Source organism: Leucopleurus acutus (genome assembly GCF_964270905.1).
Source record: "Leucopleurus acutus genome assembly, chromosome: 18".
Taxonomy (NCBI): Eukaryota; Metazoa; Chordata; class Mammalia; order Artiodactyla; family Delphinidae; genus Leucopleurus; species Leucopleurus acutus.
In genome coordinates, this window is record NC_139160.1 from 70606736 (window position 1) to 70630168 (window position 23433).

General features: G+C 42.4%; 1 protein-coding gene across 1 annotated transcript; it reads right to left on the reverse strand.

The window, feature by feature from the left end:
• Positions 1-384: 384 nt before the first annotated feature.
• SLC10A2 (solute carrier family 10 member 2) lies at positions 385-18227 on the reverse strand (the record flags this gene model as incomplete). Its single annotated transcript, XM_082859270.1, has 6 exons — positions 385-542; positions 3089-3246; positions 5424-5599; positions 6792-6880; positions 11081-11199; positions 17851-18227. The coding sequence occupies 6 exons, from the start codon at positions 18225-18227 to the stop codon at positions 385-387; spliced, it is 1077 nt and encodes a 358-aa protein (XP_082715396.1).
• Positions 18228-23433: the final 5206 nt, after the last annotated feature.

The following is a 23433-nucleotide window of genomic DNA, read 5'->3' on the forward strand; positions in this document are numbered from 1 at the left end:
TGTTTTTCCTAAAAAAGTCAAGTGGGCATCATTGGACTCCCACGTCAGAGCAACGCTTATACAAAACCCTTGACGAGTTATGGGCTTGATTCTAATTTGGTTATTAAATTCTCAGTGTTTCTTATGTTGGGTTTAGTCTGAGGTTTGAGGATATTTTGGGGACATATTCAAAGACAGAATATATATATATATATAATATATGTATATATGTATATATGTATATATGTATAAATATTTGTCACATTAAGGATTTGGACCACCAGTCACATGGTACCAAAACCAATACATGAATTCAGTTCAAACTTAAATTTTCTCCTTAACGTTTTTTCTGCCAAATATCCCATCAAAACAAATAATTAAATATTGTTAGCTGATGCGTGTTCTTTAGAATTTTTCCTTTTGGTCCACTGGTGTGTGCTTTTCATCTGGTTGAAATCCTTCATTCTCCTTTTGGAATGATGACTCAGGGACTGGTTCATTGCCTTTGCCCTCTGGAAGTTCCATATTGTTTTTTCTGTAATATTTCTTGTATGCTATATAGACTAGAAAACAATACACAGCAGGTTAAGCAAATTTCATAATAATAAGCTGCAAACTTACTTTGGACAGTGATTATAATCTATGTCTCAAAAAGCAGTTGGCATTTTCTGTGGGCTGGAGGCTACTTAGAGAGCGTGATCACCATTCTTAGTTCCATGATCGCTCATGGTAAGAGGGGTGACTGCACTTCAGAAGGACCTAGCACACAGTTAAGGGCTATTTGCTCCCCTGATTTCTGCAGGCATCAGCCCTGTAGGTGGTACTCACCAATAACAACAACAGCAGACGTTTATTCTGTCCCTACTGTCTCCCAGTTATGCACTAGTCCTCGATAATATGCTACAAGCTAAGGGGTGTTGTCAGGACCTTGGTCTACTGGTCTGTGTTGGAGGACTTGAGCTGGAATAACTCTCTCCCAGCCTTCACTCTGTCTTTCCTATGATGGGGGAGCCTTGGCTGATGGGTGATCAGCCTTCCTTACTTCCATGAAGCTGCTAGTCTCTGGTGGCAGCCATTTCTCAGCATATATTTGAGGTCAGCTCACACCTGGACAGACTGGCCTGCAGTTGATGTGTGTATGCGTGTGCGAAATACACATGTAGGAAACAGTGGAGAGGGATGGTATTACCAAGCCCATGTGGTCGTTGTTTGGAGCCATATTTTTTAATTAAGCTTTATCTATAATAAAAGGGCTATTTTGTTATCTAAATATCTGATTCTTTTTTCTTCTACTTCTCATCTGGTTCCAAAGTCTACAGGGGAAAAGAAAGTGTTATTTATTGGCACCTTCAGTTTCCAATACCTCACACTTAAAATTGGTATAATAATACTGTCTATCTCAGAGGGCAATTGTGAGATAAAATGGTAAAGGGCCTAGCACAGCCCTGCGAGAGTAGTAAGTGCTCAGTAAACAGTAACTCTTGTGATGATACACAGCTGAGAGAGACAATAGCCTGCTTCCAAGGTCTTAATATGTCAAGGTCAATATCCCCTTGGTTGGTCTCTGCCCTTCTACTAATATATTAGTTTTGAAGTCACTGAGCTATTGACTCTATTGAATTGAACTTGTGGTTAATTACAATATCCCAACACTTTTATTATAAACTGTTTTGAGCCGGGAATCCCTCAGCTTATCACTGATTTTATTTAACCAAACTATTTATTTCCCTCCCTTCCTTCTTCCCTTCCTTCTTTCCTTTTCTTGTCCCCCAAAGTATTTAGACTTCTAATCCTTACACCAAAATATGTTTCCCGGCATTGCATATCCATGTTTTCATTCTTGCTGCTAAAACTGTGGGAAAATACAAGAGCAATACTATTGCCCACTTTTCCATTATTCCTTCAGCTTATCTACTAATCCCTTTTGAATTAGTTATTTAACTAGTAAATCTATGTAATTGTCCTATCACCAATCTACTTTCTCTGGTTTGGCTAGTAGACACCACTAGTATTATTTGGGAAAATCCCACAGTGTACCAAACTTGGTACATCTCCATCATACAGGTAAACAAGGTAATTAGGCCGTGGAGCCCTCCCTCCTGTGCCAGTGATAAGTCAGTGGAACGTTTCTAATGGGTCCAGAGGGTCCTGTACTGGAAAGGACAACTCTGCTTCGAGAATGACATTCAAGATGATAGCACAGAGAGTGATTAACTCCTATGGGCCAGTTAAACATCTGTTGGAGCTAAGTGAAAAACCAAACCTCAACCTATACAAAACTGTACCTCTGGTCATTGTATCACTTAAGAGTCACATTATTTTTTCATTCACTTTCACTATACAATCCTCATTAAAATGCCACTAAGCTTTAAGAGGAAGTTTCTTTATTAAACCAACCCCCCCCCCAAAAAAAATCCCCAGAATTTGAAAATAAAGGTCAAATATGACCAGTACTTAGAAAACAAAATATAAAGAAAAGTTTCAAGTAGGTGAAAGCCAGCAGGTGGCAGGGGCTAATGGATCAAAGCTATATGCTACATTAGAGTGAAATTAAAAATCAAGTTGGCTATTCTTAGTACTTGAAATAAAGAACATGTTTGCTTCAACTATTTCAATTGTATGGTTATTATAAAAAATATATATATACACACATATATGCACATACATACATGTCTTCCAATATAACTTAGCCTGATAAACATCCCTTGTATACTAATTTTCTGATAAATATCCTACATATATACTAAGCATATCAAGATGATGATTTGAGAAAAATGACCAGTTCAGGGTTCCTGGAAGCAGGTAGGAAGGCACACTATAAAATGGTCCTAACAGGTTAATATGCTCCTTAATTACTGAGAAAAAGATAGTCAGTGGAGAGAATCAACCTCCCTTACTTTTCACTTAAAAATACCCTTTGCTAGAACGTTTTGGTAAGATTATAATTTTTTTCATCAGCAGTCGGGAAGTCGTGATAATATTATCGGTGGCCTTTCCCACCTGTTGATTTCACTACCAGAAAAAGGGAATTAAAAAATGCCGTACTAGCAACTCCAGGATTTCTCAAAGAAGCACATCCCAATGAAATGTGATGATCAGTGTTCCTTACGTGCTAAGCATATTGCTGCCATGATGAGCTGGAAGATGCTGTAGATGAGTGGGAAGGTGAATGTGAGGTTGAGCTCCTCGGTAGTGAAGGAGAGCTGGACGATGGTGGAGCACAGCTGTGTATTCTGCATCCCTGTTTCCAAAGCAACTGTTCGACACCTGAAAGAAATGTTCCGAGAACCTGTGTTTTCATTGGTTTGTTTGGGGTGTACTTGTTTTGCTTTGTTATTGTATAACATTAAAAGCAGATATGTATGTGTTAGCATACGGTATTTGTCTTTCTCCTTCTGACTTAGTTCACTCTGTATGACAGACATGAAGAACCTAGGGGTAAGACAGGAATAAAGACACAGACCTACTAGAGAATGGACTTGAGGATATGGGGAGGGGGGAAGGGTAAGCTGTGACAAAGCGAGAGAGTGGCATGGACATATATACACTACCAAACGTAAAATAGATAGCTAGTGGGAAGCAGCCGCATAGCACAGGGAGATAAGCTCGGTGCTTTGTGACCACCTAGAGGGGTGGGATAGGGAGGGTGGGAGGGAGGGAGACGCAAGAGGGAAGAGATATGGGAACATATGTATATGTATAACTGATTCACTTTGTTACAAAGCGGAAACTAACACACCAATGTAAAGCAATTATACTCCAATAAAGATGTTTAAAAAAAAAAAAGCAGATATGAACGTAGAAAACTTACCCTTACCAAAGGGGATAGCAGGGGGTGGGGAGGGATAAATTAGGAGTTTGGGATTAATAGATACACAAACTATATATAAAATAGGTGAACAGCAAGGGGACCTACTGTCTAGAACAGGGAGCTATATTCAATATCTCGTAATAACCTATAAAGGAAAAGAATCTGAAAAATAATATGCATATGTGTATAACGATCACTTTACTGTACACTTGAATCTAACACAACATTGTCAATTAAGCCTCAATTTAAAAAAATATTTACTCTGGAAAAAAAGCAGATATGAGAACAAGTACATGTGTATGTGCGTATACATATATCTGTTTTTAATGTATGTATTTATTCACTATATAGTTTTATTTATATTAAACAAATATGTAACTCATTAACATATTATTAGATAATACATTATAATATAAATAAATGTTTTATCACTTTTTCTCTACATATACATAGATAAAATCTTGCTCTAGTCACCCTTATGATCATTATGATAATGAGAAAATGGACATAAACCTCTACAAAAGTTAAAAAGCTTTATGTAAACAAAAGCCGCTGTTACTGTTTTCTCCTTTTCAAATTAAAAAAATTGGGGATTATAATATTTTCTTGTCCAGAGGAACAAGGAACACCAATTAACTTATTTTACCCTCTGAGCAGTGGAAGTATCTGTGTCATCTATTTCTATATGTGCATATATACACAGAGATTATTTATATTATATTTAGTATATGGATAGCATTTATTAATAAGCAATATATCCTTATTAAATACAATATTGATTAAATATTTCTTTATAAAATAAAATTAAATGTTGATTCCGATGCCCTAGTCAGAGAGGAAAGCCCATACATGCTAAAACAAGTTCTAATACCCAGCGCTTTGTGGATCATGAGTGCATCCTGCTTCTGGCCTGAGGAACCCTTGTGGGTCACAAGGCCAACCTGGGTGCTTCGGCTGAAGTCACTTTGTTTGGAGAATAAGGACGCGTGACAATGGAAGAGGCCAACTTGCACCTGGGGAAATGGTCCAGGAGGATCTGAACAGAGGCAGTCAGTGTTTTCTTTCTGGGGGACTTGCATAATTTAGGGATGAATGAGTCTGTATAGAATGATGTATTCAGAAATAGGGTAATGTTATTACAGGTGAGAAACTTTGAATCTGCATCAGTATGTACAGCTGTTGTAGGTTGAATTGTATTTTCCCAAATGCATATGCTGAAGTCCTAACCCTCAGTACCTCAGATTGTGCCCTTGTTTGGAAATAGGGTCACTAAAGATACGATTAGTTAAGACTAGGTGATTCAGATGCACCCTAATTAAATATGACTGGTGTCCTTATAAAAAGGGGAAGTTTGGACACAGAGACATGCACAGAAGGAAGGCAATGTGGAGAGAAATAGCTAGAAGATAGTCATCTGCCAGCCAAGGAGAGAGGCTGGAACGGATCCCCTTTATCCCTCCGAAAGGGCCAATCCTGCTGACATTGATTTTGGACATCTAGCCTCCAGAACTGGGAGACACATTTCTGTTGTTTAAACCACTGTTTGTGGTGCTTTGTTACAGCAGCCCTAGCAAACAAATACAGCAGCTATTACAGAAGAAGATTCCTAGTCTGATTTACCAAAACACCATACCTGTGCCAGGACTGACCAGCTATTCTGGCCAGAAAAAACCCTAGGGAGTAACCGGCCAAGGGAAATAGGGTTCCTATAACCCAGAGTTTGGGCTCAATGATCCAGGCACTCTGGTACAGTACTCCTCCGACCACAGCTATGAGCACAATAAGCAAGATGCCTGTGATGGACCCAACCTGCAAGAAAGACACAAGCAGATGCAGCAATCGTGAGGCAATGCAAATCCAAATATTCTTGTCAGAGAAGAAGCCTAAGCATCTCTTTCTCTCTGGGAAAGTGAGAATAAGTGACCTTTCTGTGTAACCCTTGCCCGACGGCCGCGGTAGACCCACCAGAAATGCTGGGGCTTTTCCTACGGTTTAATCTTTAAGAAGCTTAACAGGACCAATTGAGAGTCCGTACTCAGCCTGAAGAAGATGTTCTAGTTGCAAATTATCCTTGTCAGAGAGGAAGAAAACCCACTCCAATAAGAACTAGAAGAGCTGGCTTCCAGATTCAAGTCCTCCTGCCTGCCTTCCTGAGGTCAATCATGAAACCTCTCTGAGTCGTAGATGTTTCATCTGTAATTGAGGATGAAATCTTACCTGAGTCACATTTAATGATTGTTATGATAATGAGAAAATGGAGATAAAATTCTATAAAAGTTAAAAAGGCATGGACAAACAAAACACTGTTATTGCTTTCTCCTTTTCACATTAAAAAAAAATCGGGGATGTTAACATTTTTTTTTCTGGTCCAGAGAAACAGAAGACACCAAGTGCCTTATTTTGCCCCCATGAGAAGTGGAATCTATCCATGTCTATATTTGTCTATATCATCTATATTGTCTATCTCCATCAGGTGGCTAGAATATAGTTGGTAAAACGGAATGAATTGTTGCTAATTATGTATATCATCATTTATATATATAGTTATATATTATTATTTTTATGTATATATAAATGTGTATATAAAATCTACCAATTGCCAGGTACAGATGGCCGTATAGATACAGGGATAAGAAAGATACGATTTCTTTTCTAAGACAGCTGTCTAGATATATTTTATAATACAAACCCACATAACAGAGATAAAAGCAAAGTGCCGTCGGTGTACAGAGTAGAACAAAACCAAGAGGTAAAGTTTGAATTGGGAATCTCAAAGCGCGGATAGAAACTTGCCCTGTGGTTGTGGTAAGACAATTCCTGTCTTACCCCTAGATTCAAGGGTGTTCTAGAAGAGTGGGCTGCATGTCGAATAACTTTAAGACCCTCTAGAAGGGGCTTTATAATACAGTGAGAAAAACCAGTTCAGTAGATGGAGAGACCCATCGCTGCAGTGCACACTCTGGGCCACTTGACCATGCTGCCTGTGGCATGGGACACTTACCTTAAGTATGATCTTGGCTTTATCGGGCCATCTGTGATTAATAAACATTCCAATGGAAACAGGAGCAATAAGAGCCACCAAAGATATACCTGCAGGTGACAGAGGGCAATTTGATCAACAGAATACAGCACAGGAAAGAGCAAAGCAAGAGTAAGCGGCCCCAAAAACGTTTAGGAGGTAGATCAGGCTGCCTTCCTGAATACACTAAATAATTTAAAAAACAACCCACCCCCCAAACTCTACTTCTTTACCTACTCCAGTAAATAATTCAATATTTCTGGTGGAAAATTGATAATATCGATGATATAAGTCCTTTCCCTAAATCCTGGATTAATTTTTTTTAGAGTTCTTTATGCTGCCAATCAATATCTTTTAGTTTCCATTTGTCAGAATCTTGGCTTATGTGGCCTTGGGATCTTGATATCCTAGGAAAAATACCTTTTCAAAGTATGTGTGTGTGTGTGTGTGTGTGTGTGTGCGCGCGCGCGTGTATTCTTGGGGTGTACAAAGATGATATTTAACATCTGTCTGTTACTTCACGGTAGTAGAAATAAAAGAAAAAAGTTCAAAATTCTCCAGGCATCCTGTGGCTAATGACTTCCGGTTAAGACTGGGGTGATTCAAATCTGCGGCAGAGAAGTGAAAGAATAGGTTGAAAAAGCATGCTTTAAATTTTCCATGAGATAATAGATTTGTCGACCTCTCAAGTAATTATAATTCTTTGCAGGAATGTGCTCACCCAGCCAGATAAAAGAGTCATACTTCAGTTTCTCTGCGTTAAACTTACTGCTGTTCTTGTGACCTGTGGTTTGTTTCTCCACGTTGTTTAACACTCATTTGTCCGATGGCTGCTTTTATATAATATGGCGCCAAACAACTTCTAACTTCTCACAGGCTGTTTCTTTTTCAAACATCCTTTTAAAGTAGTAGGAGAAAGTGGAATTGAAGAATGAAATTCTGAGAGTGGTGGTTGTCTGGTATTGGAGTAGATTGAACTAGGACTGGGAAATGGATTCTAAATTCCAGGCCTGTAGATATCAATTTAGAATGAATATAATAGTGATGAAGACATAATGTCTTTGTAGCCTTCTGGCCCTCCTGGGGATAGAAGGGTCTGCAATTACTTTTTCCCAGAAATTACTCAGTGGGATTAAGTAATAGCTAAGGGTACCAAGAGCAGGAAAAGAAAAAAAAAAATTAGGGATGAAAGAGTAAGGAGAAAATGGTGGAATAAAGGAAATGCAAAAGGTCACTGATGGATGTACTGGTCAGAGCCCGCAGAAGAATCCCCTTTGGGTATCCTTACATCCTGCTACTTTGGGAGGAGACTTCCTCCTCTGGGTGTCCAGACCATTCCCTGAATGGATGTTTGTAGGCCTTAAAGGAAAGCCGTCTTGATACAAATTGGTTGCACTGTGGTCGCTTAAATCTGGGTGCCAATACTGCGATTGGAATGTGAGTGCGGTTAGGTTTTGGTAATGTATTTGTCACGTGTTGGATCTGTGCAAAGGCAGCCCAGCCCGTGTTCGGCCCCTCTCTGCTGAGTCGTAATCTCTTGGGGGCAGCCCAAGGCTACCAGATAGACACACAAGCAGGACCAGTGGCCAAAGGTAATGGCAGAATTGCCTTTCCCCTCTTGACCAGACGAGACCGGATAAAGATTTTCCGGGACTCAACGTTGGCTGGAAAAGACACTCTTTGCCCTTCATCCCACTCAGAGTGTGTGACTCCCACCTGGAATTCTTTACTCTCCAGAGGCCTAGAGATTTGTGTTTCTTATTCCCCACGTGCCTGAGCTCTCTGTGGCAAATGCCTGTCCTTTGAGATGAGAGAGTATTGCTTACAGTTGCACTGTTCGAACCATAGCTTGGTCTGTAATCAAGGTTACACGGCAGGTACAGGAGGGAAGAAAGGGACAAAGAAAAAAGAAGAAAAGCGAGTGGGAAACAGAGTCACGGGGTAGAACTTGGAGCCAGACCGACTCGGAGCTGAACCTTATTCGCAAACTGTGAGAACCAGGTGAATCATTTAAGCCTCCCAGCCTCAGTTTCCTCGTTTGTGAAGTGGGTAGAATTATGTCTAATGCATGGTGCTGTTGTGAGAATCAGATGGGGAAGTGGATACACGGGTTGTGGTCCTAGACATGCAGGGGATGGAAGAGGTGGCATGGGAGCTTCTGCAGTGTTTGCAGTGGTACCAGCTGCGCAAGCTGCCTCCCTCCTCCATCCAGATGTCACCATCTGAAGGGGCTCAGGGGGTGTTTATTGAATCATCAGAACGTGATGAGCACCGTACGGAAACTGGGCCCAATAGGCCGGCCAACGGAGCGGAGTGGAGAGCAGGCCGAGGGTTATTTCCAGCTCCCTGGTCATCTTGGACAAATTAAACACATACCCTGAGCCTTACTTAATTGCCTCATTGAAAAGTATCAAAAACATCTTGTGAATTAATCAGGTTGTGTGTTTTCTACATTAAAGGGTAGCAAGATGGTTAGGTTGGAAAAAGGACAAGGACAAAATGGTGACTAAGCAGAGTTGATACTTTTGTTTTTTCAAACTCTCATTTTAAAACTTTTTATCTTTTCCTCTTCACTTCTCTCCCCTTCTGTTTTCTTTTTTCTTTTCTTTTTGCCCTTTATGCCTTGTAGGATGACCTTTTCCTCCTTTCAGGTACTAATGACTCACTTTCTCTTCTTTTCAAAATTTATTCACATTGAAGAAGGTGCTATCAGTCATTCACACTGTAGTTAGAATTTCCCAATATCGCCATGGGGCATTTTCCAGGAGGGAATGACTATCAAGAGGAGACTATTTTAAGGCTTACATTTTTTTCTTCAACAACAAATAGTATAGAATTAAAACTCCTCATTCAGCAGACACATTCTGTGAGAGGCCTACAGTGCACACCACTCAAGCAAACTGCGCTCTTTTCCTTGAAGGAAGGTGTCCTCCCAGGGAGCAGACTGAGAGTTGAGCAGCATGAGGCACAGGCAGGTGGCTGTACAGGGTCACCCTAAAGCCTGCTTGCAGGAGATGACATCTGATAGGAAGGAGCTCCCTGGGGTCTGTAGAAGGACCACGTGAGGAGAAATCCCACACTGAACAAGGTGTGCCAAAAAGGACCACTTTTTTGTATGTGTGGGGAGGATGTCTAATGGCCATGGTAGGAATAGAGTAGACTCTGTGAGAAAATATTGCAAAACAGATTGTCCCCCGTGAGTGTTCCAGAGTTTGTTCTAACTCAGTTGTGTAGACCCGAATCATGTTTTTATCACAGAAACAGTTTTTCTTAGAAATGGAAGCCATCCGGTCCAGCTTCCCATGTCAACAGGAATCCTGTTTACAAACATCTTTCTGAGGCACTGTTCAGTCTTTGCTCACATGTTCCCTTCCACAGGACCCCTGCACCTCTATGAGGCAGCCCATCAGGGAGACACTGGTCTGCAAGGTCAGCTGAAAAAAGACTGTTTAGCATGTCAAGTAGCTGGCCATTGGTACTGAGGTACTAGTTCACTTACATCTCTTCTTTGATGACCGTGGTTCTAGCGGATGCTTGGTTTGGGTAGACCAGGAACTATCTTGTCCTGCCCTTGACCCCATGTTCCACCAATGACTTAACCTCCCACCAATATCTGTTCTCCCAGAAACAGGAAATAAAGCCCTTTGGGGCTGGGGGTGACCATCTGGGAGCTGAGTGGAGACAGAGATATAACTTGCACATTTGACTCCCAGGGCCTGGTACACAAGCTGGGCCAGTAGATCAACTTCTGAATCACGACGTGGTTCCCAGTGGAGGGTTATAAATAGTGTGTTTCTCATGGAACTCACTATTTATATGTGGAGGGTTCTCACGGCCGTTGCTTACCGGGTGCCCTATTTTGAAACCATAAATAGAATGCTTTTTGTATTTGTTCAATATGAGTGTTCCGGAGCGCCCTGGACCCGTTGCGCCCTGGGATAAGGGAAGGACAGAGCCTCCTGTGCACGGCAGCCCCGGCCTCCTCAGGTCCACACGGCTGTGCACGGGGGTCCATTCCGTCAGCCCCCTCCCTGGTGATTTCAGTGGAGGACAAAACCAGTTCTCCCATGGCGTCAAGCTTTAGAATTCACATTCGGCCAATCCTCATTCAAACGCAGGCGAGACTTGTCCTGAAATCCTAACTGGGCACAAACTACTGCTGGTGCGAGAAGTAAGGTCTAGCTGGGTCTGAGCCTGGCCTGAGGATCTACCCAGGGACAAGCAGAGGGGAGGAGGGCCGGGTTAAGCAATCTGGTGGGGGAATGACTTACCTATTTTATCATAGGGAATTATGATTATCCCAGAGTCGACCCACATTTTGGTATAGATTAAGAGGCACAGCGGCATCATCCCCAGGGCAAGCAGCGTGGAGCATGTGGTCATGCTGATGCTGAAAGGAAACGGGCAGGGTGATACAGCCAACTGGGTTTTCTACGGGAGAGGTTGTTTCATTTTTCGGTGCGTGATTAGAAAGTCCTGCCAAAGACCCTCCGCCGGCAGCACCATCCGCTCCGATGGACAGAAATACACATGTACCCTGGTCTGTGCAGGGCCACACCGGGGAAAAGATGGTGAGATCTGTATTTCGTGTCTTTCTACTTTGTCTGGTGCCACCCCTCCCTCCCCATTGGTTCTCAAGGATCAGAGAAGATATTTTGTGACTGTATAAACTCATTGTTAAAACAAGGTACAAGGTGCTTGGACATGCCACCCTTCGAACCTCCAGTCAGAGAACAGCAAACACATTTATGCCCGCCAAGACATCAGGGGCTTTACTCTGTCTGCTTGGGATGAGACGGGCCTCCGTGGCCCCTGGAGGAGAATGCACGTCCAAGGGAGGAAGCCTCAATGTCTTTCCTTAAAGCAGACAAATTATTCCCCTAACGCCCGAAGCTTGAGAGAAGGAGAGGAAGCTGACTTCAGAAACCAAGGAAAACATGCAAGCAGGCAGGGTGGGCCTGGGTTCTAGTTCTGCTAAGAAATTTAGCAGATGGTGCCCAGTAGCACCAGGGTCTGGTAGCGCTCCTCCTGAAGCATCAGTGTTTGAGTGAGTGGACACGGTTGAGCAAGTGGACTTTGGCTTTGGAGTGGAGGGCATGGAATGATGCTATTTTTAGCACTACTGCAGTGGATGGAGGAGAGGTTTTGGGTAGCGGGTCTTTTGGTCCCTGAAAAGTGCCCTGTGTATGGGGGCATATTCTCTTCCTGGGAAACAGAGCCCTTAAACGGCTGGGCCAGACACTGGCTGGCTTGGAAGCAGGCGTGGCCACGTTTATGACTATGGGTAATTTACTTGAGTTCCCTTTGCCAGTTTCCTTATCTGTGAAATGAAGAAAATCATAATCATCACTACCTCATAGGCTGTGAGGACTAAGGGACCCAATGAGTCCAGTACTTAGAATAACGCAAGGCGCTCATTAAAAGCCAGTTAACTGTAACCCTAACCCTAACCCTATCCAGCCATTGTGTGTGTGTGTGTGTCTCTGTTGTGTTTCAGCATAATACAGAATCAGGAAGCTAGAGAGATTTTTCTGAAAGGCCCTTTCTCTAATAGCCGTAGCACTGAGACTATCAGAGTAGTAAGTTCTTAAAGGAATTGTATGTGGACTTCAAGGAAATATTAAGTTATTTACAACACCTGCCTCCCCTCCGGAAAAACAACCCAAGACCACAAACCACCCTACACATTGCTAAGGAAAACAGCTGGAGGTGAGGAAGCTCGTTTCATTGCATCTAACTAAGCAGTTTTGGCAAAATGAAGGATGGGGCGGTGTTTATCAGGGGGCTTACCTTGCATAATAATCATTTTTTAAAAAACCAGAATGAAGTCGCTTAAGACATGTTTAAAGGATTTAGAAAAAAATACTTGTCTTAGTAGAGCTAAAATTGTGTAACAATAACCAGTGCTGGGGATATATGTAAAGCATTTCCAAGAAGTTCCATCTGTTATGGTGACACGTTAACTTAATTTAGATATGCGATAGGATGCTGAAGGCAGAGTTCCACACCAGAATAATAAGTTAATTTGTTACGAATAGTGCTTTGTCCTGCTTATAAGTAAGATCCTGGAGTTTGATTTTCCCCTCTCTCTCTTCCTTTGCCATTCTCTTTTTCATCTTTTATTTAAAGAAATAAATTAGGATGGATTTAAAGTTATCCCCATAATAAAATTACTTTTATTCCAGTGCATCCAGTATGCTTTCCAGAGTGGAGATGATGGGATGGGGGTGGAGAAGGGGGCAGTGTTCATTACCTGCATCACAATGAAGACATGGCTGACCATTTTTTGTTTTAAACCATGAGAACAACTGTTAGAAGGAAGTCTGCTTCTCCCCTTGTTTTTCTTTCAAATTTCCTTCTGAAAGCTTCAATTCTGTCTCATTGCTAAGACAGCTTATGAAGTTGTGTCCTGGCTTGAGTTTGGCAAGAATGGTTTCTTAAAGCCCACGAGAAGCGACAAAACAGGAGTTGGAGAAGGGAGTGGTTCAGATTTAGTGGCCACCTTGACCATGAGGTGCTGCAGAGAGGCAAGAGAAAAGATGGCCAGAGCCACTCAAGATGAGATGAAAACCAACTCAGATAAACGATTTTAAGGAACAATGTAGGAGAATAAATTAGCAAGGAAAAATCATTTTACATAAAAAATTTGAAGTTCTACGAAGAGCAAAGATGTCAACAATGGAAACACTATACCCTGCATTTATATTGGAATAAGAGAAAACACCAGAAAAAAATCTCTTTCCTTAGTCCTGTTCATTGCCAGGGAGAATAGTTTTCCTTCTTTTTTCTTTTTGGAAGCAATCAATGAGAATTCAGTGAATGTTGAGGAATTTGGTGAAGTCCGTGATAAGGAATGCAAAGATTATAATCATATTAGAAATGAAACACCAAGTTTGAAAGATCAAAAGAAGTGTATACAGGTGGGGCTAGAAGGCGGAGACATGATGATTGTTAGAAATAGTGTTGAACAGAGGTTAAGAGTCCGGACAGGGCTAAGTGAATAGGTCTGGATTCCGATTCTGACTCTCACGTGTACTGACCATGACCTCTGTCAAGGATAGGAGCCTTAATTTTATCATCTATTAAATGCAGAAAATAATAGTACTAACCTCAGAGGATTAGTTTGAGGATTAAAATACACCTAGAGGACTTATGCTGCGAGTGGCCCCTAACAGTGTCCACTAAATGCTAGCTAGTAAATAAGAAGAAATGCTGCAGAGCAAAACAAAGCTTGGTTCCTCTGGGGGAAAATAAAGGGGAATTCAAGTAGTGTTGGATTAATTCTTAGATTAGAGAGGAGCTGGACATTTGTGCCATTGAAATGGGAAGAACTGCTTTGAATCTGTGATAAGCCAGAGGGTCAGGGATTTTGAACAACTGAAATAACAGTGAACACAAAGTTGGAAGATGAAAAATGTAACAACATTCGGCAAAAGAACAAAGGTTGCAGTAAGAAAACTTAGAAACTCTTAAATCTAGAAAATAATCGAAGGGAGTGTAGACAGTGCATAGCAGTGAAGGAATTGGGGGAACCTGAAGAAAGGATGCAGAGGCAGGCATTCCCCAAAGAAGAAGTCAGAGAAAGGGAAATGGGTTCCACATATAAGCGATATCATATGATATTTGTCTTTCAGTGTCTGACTTACTTCGCTCAGTATGACAATCTCTAGAAAGGATTCAAATGAACTTATTTATGAAAAAGAAGTAGAGTCATGGATGTAGAAAACAAACTTAGGGTTACCGGGCTTAAGGGGTTGGGGAGGGATAAATTGGGAGATCGGGACTGACATATCCACACGAGTATATATAACATAGATAACTAATAGGGACCTACTGTGTAGTACAGGGAACTCCTCTCAATACTCTGTATGGGAAGAGAATCCAAAAAGAAGTGGATATATGTGTATGTATAACTGATTCACTTTGCTGTACACCTTAAACTAACACACCATTGTAAATCAACTCTAATCCTTGTGTGGTGTGACCGAGGCCATTGCTAAAGAAAGGAAAGATTAAAAAACGGGGAGTCTTTGGGTATACAGAAGACACAAGGGGGTGGAAGCCTCTGTGTTTGTTCCCCAAACTGTGGGCCACCAGCAAATTCACCTGAGAGCACCACCTTCATTTCTCCCTGAGACATTTTGTTCATAACACGCCCACGGCAGAGCTAGAACAGGTGAAAATACTTGTTCACGGATTAGATTCCCACAACTTTCTAGGCTGGAGTGGTCTAAGAAGGAGCTGAAATATTACTTGCTGTATGACAATGAGCAAGGATTCCATTAGTAAGGTCTGCTTTCTTTGGGTGTGTGTGTGTGTGTGTGTGTGTGTGTGTGTGTGTGTGTTGAAGTCACCAGAGACTGCAGAATGCAATGGTTTCCCAGGTTTGGGAAGAGATGACAGCGTGAAGGGGAGATGGTTCGGTTTCTCCCAGGAGCCACATCCAGGAAGTTAAAGCCAGATGGAGTTGTTTTGCCGGTGTTATATGGTATCTGCTCAACTAGAGCAGATACCTGTTGGTATAAACAGTCATATCTTCGCTGCCATTGCTAGAGTTCAAGTGGAAATGGAGAAGGTAAAGTTCCAAGAGGACAGAATCGGAAATATAAAGGGTAGATAGAATTGTATCTACATAAATGATCATGAGACTTCAGTTATCCACTGCTCACTCCAGAAGAATAAAAAGTGTTGGAAAACTGTTTCCCAATAGCTGAGGTGTCACTTTCTTAATTTGCTCTGAAGAAATATTTCAACAGTTTTTCCTCTAACATATGCAATGCATAATGTCATCATCTTCCTAGAGGCATAATTTAACGTCCTTTCAGTGATCACGGGTTATCGTTATTACTTGTTCCACCAAAATGTGGTGATGTCTTCTGGGTGATACGCTTATGGAGCTGTTTGTCCCTAAAATAGTGATGCAGAGCTGCTGTGCTTTCTGACTTAGCTTCTTCGCTTTGGAGGCATTTTGATCTTTTCCTTTGCAGTCAGGCTTTTGGGGCCACTGGCTGCTGTGGGACATAGGCCTGCCCCTTCTAACAGTTTGCTCCACCCTACTTCTTGTTTTTCATCCTCTGTGCTGGGAAAAAGTTTTAGAGCTTTACAATCAGGAGAGTAAGCGGGTGCTGTGTGAGGAACGTCTATGAGATGAAGAATGATTTACTTCGGGTGTGCAGAGTCTTTCACTGGGTCTTGTTTGAGTTCCGGATAGGTGAAGTTGCTAGAGAGGTGATGACTGCACTGGATGTGTGCTGGTGTTGTTTACAAGACAAGGGAGATCTGTGGAGTGCGCACTTTCTAGAATGAAAATTAACAATTTTCAGTGCCACGTGTCCCATTAGAGGAGTTGCTGAAGGATTCACCTATACTGATTCAGCTGGGGGTTTTTCACCAAGGTTTCAAATTCTAATTCTGGTTCTTATGTCTTACAGGAATTGTTATGTGAGGGAGATAAGATTACGTAATCATCTCCTGTTTCCAGAGAAACAAGATTTCCTTAAAACCACAGGAAAGTGTAACTTAGAGTTTTTAGGTTAGGTTTTTACAGTTTCAGGCCCCGGAAGGGAATCTGCCCCAGTAGCTGCTCAACTCAGCATCACACACACTTTTCTATCTTACAGAATGATGACACGTGTGGCATTTCGTGGAGGCACAAGACTCTTCTGTTTTCTTAAAAAGTTACAAATATTATGTAAAAGATGTTTGGTGGCAAAGTCCTGTATTCAGTTTAGTTCACTCCCCTCAACTTGCCTGTAGGATTCTCACCTCTGTGCCTTCACCCAGGTCACACCAAGTTGAAATCTAGCAAGGCCTTATCTCTATAGGGTGGTTCACAGATTAACTAAACCTGAAGCGCACTTGCCATCCTTTGCTCCTCACAAGACTTTCCTTAGGAAAAAAATCTATTGCAAGGAAGAGATGGTATTTCCTTATGGGAGAGAGATGTCACGTGAAGGTATATCATTTGTATGGCTTTTCTAAAGCTTCTGGAGAAATCCTCACCAGCCGGGCTCAGGTGGCAGGCTTCCAGTTGCCCACTAGGCACTGGATCAACCTGGAATCCAGTCTGACATTTTGCTCTGGTTACATTTCTACACATGAGCTTCTTGCTTCTGAATGTTATAACGTGATGCACAGAGCCCATTGCCTACTGTACAGTATTTAATAAGCACTCGTTACACTGACACCTGGCAGGTTTGCAGAAAGGCATACCTTTCACAGGAAATGAGGAATGGTGAGGGAAAGAAAAAGACATTTGTCTATTCAGCTTGCAGCGTTAAAATTCTTGGTGTCCTTGCATTACTGCTTTGTGTTATTCCTATTACTTTTTTTTTTTTTTTCCAATGCTAGTTCAGACTGGCACAGGATGAATTGGGCAAGCATTGCAATTTAGATTACTCTGTGGGAAGCAGAGAAACCACTTTCTGTTTATTTTATAGGAAGGTAAGCATAATTTTAAAAAAGCTGTTGTAGAGGTTTTTACTTTTCTTTTCTTTTCTTTTTTTTTGTTTAATGCCAGTAGAAGTGAAGCAAATGTACAAAATCTTTCTTACACCTTATACCAAGAAAAAGCTTGTCCAAAAAACTGGCTGTGCTTGGCCATTGTCTCATCCTAGGGTCTAACTTTTAATGAACAACTTAGTTTCACGATTGCATTCAAAGCTCCTGATCACCACAAAGAAAGTGTTTCTTGTTTTTCTTTTTTTCTGATACCAACAAGGAAAACTTTCTCAGCTGCAGCGTGTGGCTTGGAAAGGATTTCCTTTTTGAAAAACTTTGACTCTTTTCCCAAAGAGAAACAGCAATTATACAACTCCTTGTTAACTGAGTTAGATTTTAAAACACAAACACAAAATAGAACCCCTAAATTCGCAGAGCTAAGCAGCTGCATAGGAAGGCGAGTCAAGGCATTTCGTCTCCTGTTTCAGTTCTTAGCTGGACCCGAGATCAATGGCAGATCAGACGGACATTCACAACGCCGCAGGCTTCTGAGAAGATTAATTCAATGTGATTGCAGTATGGGGAGGTTTAGATATCTTACCTCAGGTCCATGTCGCCATCAACCCAATAGGCCAAGATGTTGGAGGTGGTTCCTCCCGGACAGCATCCCATGATGAGCACCACTACAGCTTGGATGGGGAGGATGTCAAAGGTCACTGAGAGGACGAATCCTGTGAGGGGCATGATTCCAAACTGACAGAGGAAGCCAACACATATGCCCCACGGCCGCTTTATGTGCCCTAGGAATTTCTCGATTTCCACATTGCATCCCATGGAGAACATCACCAGAGACAACAGGATGGTCAAGACCGTGCTCAGGACCACACTTAGAGTGGTGTTGAAATCATCCTCTGGCAGCACACAGGACGCGCCATCGCAGACTGTTGCGTTGGCCAGACAGACCGTTGAGTTATTCATTGCTGGCTTTTCTGCTCAAATTCTCACAGAAGTCCACAGAAGCGCTTGTCCTCTACTCCTCACGAGATGAGTACTGTCTACTCCAACTGCATCAAACTTTTAAACCCTTTTTAAACATATGTCACCTGGTGTCTCCTTCAAAAGCCACATCAGAGAGGCAATAAAAAACAATAAATGCTAGTATGTCAGTTTCGAGAGGTAACCTTACAACACAGCACAAATTATGGATCATAAAAGTCCTGCCAAATTATTGGTCCAGACAGAGAATTCTAATTAATCATTTATTGACATGATAATGAACTGTGCCATATAAAAAGAGCTGTGTTAATGTTTAATGCTGGGAAGCTTTGTTCAATAATCTCAGTTAAATGACGCTTAAAATCAAGTCCGACTATTACAGAACATTGTAGGGGTTAAGCCGCAGGAAAGCATCTCCTTGCAATGGGGGCGACTGGGTCCTGAGAAGGCCAGTGCCTTGTGACAAATCAAATTGCCGATTAGTATCAGACTCTGAGCTGGAACCCAGGCCATCAATTTCCTCCCCTACTAGTTTTCCTACTGTATTATTCTGTCTGTGTGTATTGGTCTACAGTGTGCATAAAGAATATTTACGTTTGAGAAACTTGTAGGGTTTTGATGCAAACCTATGGGAGAGTAGCATGCAGGAGGGTAGGATGCTTTCTGTACTGTCTGGTGGGAAGGCGGCCAGGAAAGCCCCCCTCAGTTACTTACACACACAATTATGTATGTGTTGCCATGGTAACAAAGTGCTGCATAGCAAGAGACAATACAATTATTTGGAGGGATGAACCTCAGAGGATTAGGTCAAAGTGATGGGAGCTCTTTGTGCTTGACATCAGGAATGGAAATTAGAAATTTTTTTTGCGGTGGGGGGGGAATCTGAGGTTCCAAGGGAGGTTGATTTCTGTGCATGTCAAATGGTCAAACGTATTATGAGCAGAAAGCTGTCCTCAGCATATAAGGAAGATAAAAAAGAAGTAGAGGAGAGATTCTTCCTATTCTTAGGAGTTTATAATCCAATTTTTGGGTCAGGATGCGGCATAAGAATAAAATTGAATATTTGGGGCTCCCCTGGTGGCGCAGTGGTTGAGAGTCCGCCTGCCGATGCAGGGGACATGGGTTCGTGCCCCAGTCCAGGAAGATTCCACATGCCGCGGAGCGGCTGGGCCCGTGAGCCATGGCCGCTGAGCCTGCGCGTCCGGAGCCTGCGCTCCGCAACGGGAGAGGCCACAACAGTTAGAGGCCTGCGTACCGCAAAAAAACAAAACAAAACAAATTGAATATTTGGATCATGATTCACAATTTATAGGACAAATTCTAATTTATTATTCAATTTAATCACCTTAAATAGGGTTAGCATCCCCATTTTACAGATGAGGACTTGAGAGCCTAGGAAATGAAGCGCTTTATTCAAGGTTACCCAGCAGATATCTGGAAATACTGGAACTCAGTTTGGCTTGGAGGCGATTGAGAGAAATACCTTAGAAAGGAGCTGCTCCAAACTCAGCGTGCTCACAACTCCCGGGTGGGTCTTGTTAAAAGGCAGATTCTGAATCTGGAAGTCTGGGGTGGGCCTCAGGCGTCCGCGTTTCTGACAAGCTCACAGGTCACGGTGACGATGCTGACCCAGGGACCACACTGGTCTCGGGATACTGACATCAGGGTGACCCTAACTGCACCCAAGCTGGTAAAAATTGAATTTACTGGTCACTTACTTACTGAAGAACTTCCTGAAAACAGCGTTTACAGAGCAACTTGATTCCATAACTTGAATGAACATGAGCTATGGGCAGCAGGGCGGCCACCAAGCCAAGGAGCCAATTGAGCCAGAAGCCTCAGCCCCTGGGGTCCCTGACGATGGCCTCTTCATCTTGGATTGAGCTGCTGGGAAAACCTTGAGCCCCGTCCACAGAAGGTGACAGTGACTCACGCTCACTGCTGGTGCAGCCCCCTGTCCCAGGAGCACTCTTCCTCAGCTGCCTTCCCCGCATGGGTGGGCTGCCATCAGCTCTGCCTGACTGCTTGCTAGGTCCTGGAGATCCTCTGTCTCTCCCATCACCCTTCTCACTCCCACAGCTAAATGATTAGCTAGCTCGTTCCCGTCAGGGCTCCCTTCCCACTCCTAGGCATGGAGTGACTTGGCCCTGCCCTGCTGGCTGGCTCCAAGCATCTCCTGATCTCTGACCCACTTCTCGGCTCACGTGCCAGCCAGCCAAGGGCGCATGAGCTGAACGCGCCCCCTGCCGCTGCACCTTGGCACCTGCTGTGCTGGCTCTTCTCCAGCCGGGCTGGGGGGGTAGTGAGGGGCAGCCTGGTGCAGAGCTGCAGAATCATGCACTTGACACATACATACCCAGGGTCCGTCAGCTTTCCAAGCAGCTGCCCTACTCTGACCTCCAGCATCACCCGAGAGTCTGAAAGCTAGCCCAGGCCCTGCCCGCAAGCAGCCTCTTTTACTTCACTGGGTCTGGTCTGGAAAGGGAAATTGGGGTCCTGTCGGGTGGGGTGAAGGATTAGGATTTTTCCCGGGAGGGGCTTCATGTTCTGGCCGTGCCTGGAGGTGCCAGGTGAAAGCCTACTGAGCCTCTGGTCCGCAGGAGAGAAAGTGAAGGGAGAGAGGGAGGGTAGGATCAGAACAAAGCTCTGCTCAAATTTCAGATGACTTGCTAAGGAGATTTGAGGCTCCCAGGGGCAGAATGCTTTGCATATAGACAACTTGCAAATGAGCAGTCTGTTTGACTAGACAGAGTGCTACAGTTCTGGTTAAAACAAATGTGCCAATGCATTTCTAATTTTCACATTGTTTTTGCATAAATTTGCACATTAAGGCTCGAGAGGCCTTCTATTCAAGTATCGGAGAGATTCACAATTAATTAATACCCTGAACTTCAGCTGCATTCAAATTCAGGCATCAGACCAGGATGAATAGGAAAGATCTAAATATGAAAAAAAAATCATTTGCTTTCATTACGACACAGAATCGGGGAACAGATGCACACCTGAGTGGGCCGTCAGGAGGCTGGGGCTTGATTTCCACTGTCATCTTTTTCAGTCTTTTCTGCTCAGTTTCTTCATGCCCTGGGCTCAGCTATAGGCAGTTTTCAAGAAACCAGCAGCAGATTTCTGTTCCTAGCTCCCTGGGTGGAGAAACCAAGGGTTGTGAGTCAACTTGACAGCTCAGGCTTCCCTCTGGTTCTGGTGTATCGCTCTGGAGAAATCGCTCTGGAGATTTAATAGCTTTGCAAGGTGTTTGCTCTGAAGTTCATATGATAAAAGATGAGCTTTCTATTTTCTACTGTGTTTCATCAGGGATGGCTCTCTTCAGACCAACAGTCTTTTGGGACTTGAGAGATTCCGGAGAACTGTTCTCTCTGACTGAAATGACCTTCCTCTCTCCTTTCTCCCATCCTTTTGTGGAACCTGCAAGTCCACAATTAGAGTTATTATTTGGAGTCTCCAAGGACCCTCTTTGAGGCAAAAATACCCTGGGGAGAATAGCCTATGAATGACTAGCTGTCCACGCATCTGACTTGCATTAAAGGAAAAAAACAGCAAAGTATTGGTGAGAGGAAGTAGTATGAAGGGTTTAAAATTTACTGAATGTGAAAAGCACTGGACTTGGAATCAGAAGATCTGAGTTCTAGGTCTTCTTCTGTGGGAAACACTGGGCCGACTTTTAAGGCTTTTAGGAATGAACGTGAAACCTTATTAAAAGTCTGGAGGAGGTGCAACCATTTTCAAAAACGATTAAAGCTAAATTATACACATGGGCTCTGACCCAGTCATTCCAGTCCCGGGTAAAGACCTAAACAGATGCATAAATTGAGTTCCTTGAAAGACAGGGACTAGAATGTTCATGGTAGCCCTATTCATAATAGCTCCAAACTGGAAACTATTCAGAAGTCCATCAGGAGTAGAATGGGTACATAAATTGTGATCTATTCACACAGTGTAATTTTATACATCAATTAGGATGGATGATCTACCATGACAAGGTTAATGTTGAGTGAAAGAGACCAGACTCACAAGAGCCCATACAAAACCAGGCAGCGCCAATCTGTGGTGTTAGAGGTCGGGATGGTATTACCCTTGGATGCAGGAGAAAAGAGACTGAAGAGGTCAGAAGTATGCCATACTTCAATAGGAAGTTAAAAATAACAATGCTTCTGTCCTGGTAGGAACAGCCTGGGAGGAGATACACGTCCTGTCCTAGGGAAGTCAAGTGACAGAAGATAACACTAGACTTGAGATGATTTCGTGTGAGAATAAAGCAGGGGATAGAAGTGGGGGGTTTGGGGAGGATCAAGATTAGGAGGGAGGTAGGGAGATGGATGTTTTGCTCTTACCATTTAGCAAGGATTGGTTCTATTAACCATCCTCTGGTTACTAACTAACTAACTATGGCTTAGTAACTTTGTGGTGGTCAATTAAACATTTTCTAAATGTCTAAAAACATGAATCTCTGTGAATCTTTAATAAAGTACTTTTGGGTTAATTCTAGATAAACATCCAAGCAAATCCTCTTTATAGAAGGCAATGCTTCTGTCCTTTTTGCTTCCTCAGTGACCCATAATATTAAAAAAATTATTTTATTGAAGTTTAGTTGATTTACAATGTTGTGTTAGTTTTCGGTGTACAGCACAGTGATTCATTTATACACACATACATATATATTTTTTTCAGATTCTTTTTTGTTATAGGTTATTGCAAAATATTGAGTAGAGTTCCCTGTGCTATACAGTGAGTCCTTGTTTGTTATCTATTTTATATATAGTAGTGCGTGTATGTGTTAACTCCAAACTCCTAATTTATCCCTCCCCCACCCCCTTTCCCCTTTGGTAACCATAAGTTTGTTTTCTGGGTCATGTCCTCTCTTATTAGGAGGATGACCATCGCTATTTCTTGGGTATGCTTTTTAGTTTTTAATGGTTCAAACCTGCAAACATTTTTATACAAATACAGCTAATCACACACTGCAACCCACACAATGATTTCAAAGTGGTACTAAACTTGAAAGTTGACACTATCTTTTAAAAAAATGGAGAACTTGTGTTCCTACCTGAGCCAGATTCTCTGAGAATCTTCAACCATGTGATCACATCATCAAGAGCTGGTGGAAACGTAGATGCGTAATTTCAAGGAATGGTTTCGTAATCTCAGCTCTTCAATCATTTACTCTCTGTAA